Below are 4805 nucleotides of genomic sequence, written 5' to 3' on the forward strand. Positions count from 1 at the left end.
TTTGAATCTCTCCGGTACAACATTTTTTGTGTATTAAACCAAAAAAAAGTGAAATTGGGTTGGCCCAGCGCGGGGGGAGGGGTGTGCACCGGTTTGCCAAATGACCTATAACCGGCCCCTGAAGCGCTAAATATGATGTCGTTGAGGGACTCGACCATGCTCCGTAGCTATTCAATCAGCACTGCAGTGACTCGGTGGAGTATTGTAGCGCCTCGACCAGATAGTGTAGTGAACGGTTTTTTGGTATTCAGTTGATTTTTTTTATTCTGTTCAGAAAAGACGGACAAAACATACTATAATACTATTCGCAAATTTAAAAACTAGATACTATAATGCAGAGTTGAGACTGAGAAATTTGTAGCTGTTTCAGTGGAGAAACGTGCAAGTCACTTTTTAGATAAAAATGCTCGATTTGAAGACTGAGAAATTTGTAGGTTCGCTTGATTGCTAAAATAAATTTGCTGGGCATACCAGCTTACAATGCAGAATAAAGTTTTTGACAAAAGTGTCGCTAGAAACAACACCTGGAGCTAACTATGCCATTGACCAAGAAGGTTCAGACCACATGACGGAGATCCTTTATTGAGTTGCTGCCCTTTAACTGGCGGCATGCATATCAATCAGATACCGGTGAGTGACCCATTTGTAAGGTTCATATGATTACTGTTGCATTTACTCTCCCCGCTTGGTATATTTCCTTGTCATCCATATATGATCAGGATAATAGCATAAGGAATCCTTGATTATTTTTCTGATTGAACAGCCAAAGGACTGGTTATTTGAAGTTTAAGTGGCTCTCTGAATATTGCATTCATCGTGCAGAGCATTTCTTTGGGCGAGGAAAATCCGTCGGTGTGACAGTAGAACAAGTGAGCTGTCTTACAAAACCTCCAGAACACATCCTTGCATGGCCTAGGAACAACACGTTCTTCTCTAACAACCAGCCTTAGCAGGTCTCTCCGACACGAGGCTATTGACTCTTGTATCACCTCTTGAGCAGCTTCGATGGACATGGAACCCTCACTGTGAAGAACACGCAGTGAGATGACGTTCAGTTTTCCATCACTGGACTCCCTCTGCAACAAGAAGTAGATCATTTATTAGGATCTACCCAGTGCCAAGATTAATCTGCACGGCAGTGATAAAGTAACCCATTGCTATGAATATTTTGTTAGAGATGGAATGAGAAGTACCTCAAAGCCTTGAGTATCATTCAGGAGACGGCCACATGTGCCCATTAATTTAAGCAACTCATTGTACTCCGGGTCTTTGATAATATGATTCTCGAGTTTTTGTTGGACCAAATAGAGTGATGTGAGGATAATGGGACCCATCCCGAATGAGGTTACCGCTTCTGTCATGTATTGCTCAACTGTTGGTACATATTCACTCCATCGCCATCCCGCCTCGGTCGCTGCAGACCTCAAGTAATGTAGCCACTGCAGATGAGTATGGACTTTTTAATATACAATTTTATTTATTTATTTTGTACGTAGCTAGCCACAGCAGCCATGCCATTCTTATCAACTTGGAACTCAATTTAGTATATCTCAGAATAAGAAGATCACACAAGAAGCTCACTGTTTCATCCAGGTGCTTTGTAACATCGAGGTTTTGTACAGCAGAAGCCATCTCTCCGATCTGCTTAACTGTAGTATAAAGAGCAGAAAATACTACTTCTACTTGCTCAGAGTAGAACTCAACTTGGTGATGCTGATCCCACCTAAGACAACCATTGGCAAAAAACAGCGAAGATGACTCATTAGCAAAGCACTACTTCAGAAAGTGTAGACAAAAAAATCAAGTTAAAGAATTGTACTTCTCTACTAATGCTATGAGGTTTTCTTGTTCTTCTTTGGATGCTCCAACATCAAAGAAGTCATCAGTAACAAGTACGAGCGCAATAGTTTCCGCACATGCAATACGAGCATCAGAGAATTCATGAGCGGATATGGTTGCAGCAGCAGAGAGATAACAATTTATAAGACTCCCTTTGCGTAGAAATCTTAGCTCGTGCAGCCTGTTTTCTTTCTCCCACCTGTCAGCACAAAAATTAATTCAAATAATCTATATAAACATAATTTAATCAATTGGAAAAATGATAGTCAAATTACCTCTCGAGGTGGCTGAGTTCATCCTGGTATATAGATTGAGAAAAACTGAAATCTTGAACAGCAAAATCTAGAAGATCTTGATTAACATGACACAGCCTGATCCATAAAAGTATTTTTGTTTTTCTGTAATTAACATATATTGACATGATATCACAGACATTTCTTTTTCAGAAAAGAGAGCCTTACAAGTTTTTTGTCTTTAGCGGCTCAGAAACCCTAGAGTCAAAATGTTCAATGTTCCTCTTACGGTCTAGAGCTTCCACTGTTGCATAAAATGGAAATTTAAGAGTATATTCTACCTGAAATTACAAAATAATAATATTAAATGTAAATTGAACTGCCAAATGAAATGGGGATTTTAAATTCATACACTTACCTCTCCAAAAATTGGTATTCTGTTTGTCCCATTACAACACAACTTTTCTGTCAATAAGCGGCCTGACCAGTTACTTATGTTCTCCAGGATCAATTCATTTTCTGACAAACATACTTTCGAAGCCTTGTATAACTCTAATAAAGAATTTGTTTGACTTAAATAGCCTTCAAGTGAGTTATGGAAAGTGGAGGCCTCAGCAACATGGGACAACTCATCTGTGCAAGATTAATTTTTGACTGTAGTGAGTAAAAATCAAGGGCAAAAGAGAAAGTTTGTTAGGAGAAATGGAATTTTGATCAAAGTATCTACCTGACGAAACATCATATCCATTCATCCGTAAAAGGCGGAACGCCATTGCACATGTTTCTACATCTTGAATTATTTCCTCCTCTCTCTGTAACCAGGAACTGCAAAGTGAATACAGTCAAGTTGACATACTAGCTACTAGGAACAGGTATCAGGTATTTACTCCGGATTATTAATTACATGTATGCCTTGTCCAGGATGGTGTTTATGTCACTGGAAAAATGGCGAGATATTCCAATCTTTTCGAGCATATCCACCATTGAGAGCTGATAATATATATTCTGTGGGTATACTGTTGGTACTGTAAACGTATAATGGCATTAAGTATACAGCAACAAAATCTGCACCCTGGGAGATCCTCCACAAAGGAAATTAGAGAAATACACACCTGCACCACCAAATATTCTGACAATGGAGTCGAGGTACTGGAGAGCTTTATTATCATAGTAGTGCACTAATGCAGCAGCAGTTGCGGCAGGAGAGTTGAACAAGGACCCATTCTTTCGCTGGAACTTCATAACTTGATTGTAGTCCAACAAGTTTACTAACCTTTCTTCAGCAACATAGGCCAAATATGCTTCTTTCCCACAAGATTTCTCCTCAGCCAGTCTAAATAAAATCAAGTGTAAATTTGTTATTATGTTACATCAAAAGAACATATAATCGATACTCGTCCCCCTTTTTCCTATGTCAAACTTGATTCCTACAAAATTACAGCAATAGTCATGGCACCCTTCTCGTTTTCATTTCATACCTTGTCAGCTCCATCTCACGGAGGTGAAGTATCCCACTGATATCAGTTTCTCTGACTGGAAATTCCAAACCCATCGTGATAGCATGGTTAAGCATACCAGGGAAAATAAGATTGAAGCCTACCGGAGAAACAATTTGCTCATTCTTGACAGTGGAGACATTCCTTCCAATAAATTCTAGTCCTTCGAGTATCATTTTATACGCGTGAAGATCTTTCAAAGAAGAAAGTTAAAAATACAAGTATTAAAACAATTACACATACCTCTCCTTATGTGGCAGGAGCCAATGTTCCATTTCTTAAGTGCAATGATACAGGCCAATGTGGATAACATAATATCCTTGTTTGCTAATAACCCAAATTCGTTGATACCCCAAGACCCACTAGAGTGTTGATTTTGCAGTATCCATTCAACACACCGAGGGAAGCATGGAGCCTGCGGATCCGAGTCCGGCAATGGCACCATAGCCACCCATGCCGTGTCATACGCAGATGGCGAGAATTCAGGTTTTTTGAGATGCTTTCGTATTCTAGCATCCAGTTCCTAGTTTACATTGATCAAAGCAACACGAATCTCACCATGGCACGAACTTGAAACATTTATCGAAAACAAGAGTTAGGATAGCAATGTTCATACCACAGCACTGCATGGTCCTATAGTTTGTCCTGCCAACATCGCCTCGGCAACATATGCTGTCGGATGGAATATATAACACAAATCAATTATATTATATGGCTCTAAATTCAGAAATACAAATATGAAGTAGCAACCTTATATATAAAAGTAAGTTTCAGAAAACCAAGATTTCAGGCATTGGTAAACAGAGAACAATTATATTGTGTATCTCTTCCACGGAAAAAAAGCAACAAAATACCTCATGTTGTGCGAAAATGCTCTGGCCAAAGAAAGCTCTATCCTAGCAAAGCTACGGACTCTTATTCCCTAGCAGAAGGAGAAGAAATGGAGAAGCAATGCACCTGGTTCCGTGGAATGAAGCCTGGAGGCTAAGCAGGCGAAGCTGACGCGCGGAGGCTTTCCTCTTCCATGATGCTGCACCTGCAACTCACACTTTGACACGGACGGTGGAGCGGCCGGGAGGCGGACGGCCTGGTGAGGCGCAGATTGCAGGAGGGTGGAAGAGACACTAACTCGTGCAGGATTTGCCATGGGAAATGGGCGATCACCAGGGTTTTTTTTAGTACAGCAAACAGAGAGGTTAGCTGAAAAACTAACAGTGATTCTGTGCCAACCTTCTGA

At 40.2% G+C, this 4805-nt stretch overlaps 1 protein-coding gene across 1 annotated transcript; it reads right to left on the bottom strand.

Moving 5' to 3' along the window:
* Nucleotides 1-436: 436 nt before the first annotated feature.
* On the bottom strand, nt 437-4805 carry LOC147982963 (9-beta-pimara-7,15-diene synthase, chloroplastic-like). The gene is made up of 14 exons (XM_087542759.1): nt 4526-4805; nt 4185-4240; nt 3812-4091; nt 3551-3731; nt 3185-3405; nt 2977-3097; nt 2800-2897; nt 2491-2705; nt 2301-2413; nt 2115-2210; nt 1820-2038; nt 1582-1723; nt 1194-1439; nt 437-1076 (listed from the first exon to the last, which is right to left on the bottom strand). The coding sequence occupies exons 1-14, from the start codon at nt 4713-4715 to the stop codon at nt 744-746; spliced, it is 2511 nt and encodes an 836-aa protein (XP_087398885.1). The 5' UTR covers nt 4716-4805; the 3' UTR covers nt 437-743.

The sequence above is a fragment of the Triticum urartu genome, chromosome 2A (genome assembly GCF_056163025.1).
Source record: "Triticum urartu cultivar PI428250 chromosome 2A, HENAU_Tu73, whole genome shotgun sequence".
Taxonomy (NCBI): domain Eukaryota; kingdom Viridiplantae; phylum Streptophyta; class Magnoliopsida; order Poales; family Poaceae; genus Triticum; species Triticum urartu.

Coding starts and splice junctions, on each gene's coding strand:
- LOC147982963 (XM_087542759.1), bottom strand. CDS start 4,715: ATGGCAAATCCTGCACGAGTTAGTGTCTCTTCCACCCTCCTGCAATCT. Junction 2,039..2,114: donor GAACTCAGCCACCTCGAGAG/GTAATTTGACTA, acceptor TTGTGCTGACAG/GTGGGAGAAAGAAAACAGGC. Junction 1,724..1,819: donor CTCATAGCATTAGTAGAGAA/GTACAATTCTTT, acceptor TGGTTGTCTTAG/GTGGGATCAGCATCACCAAG.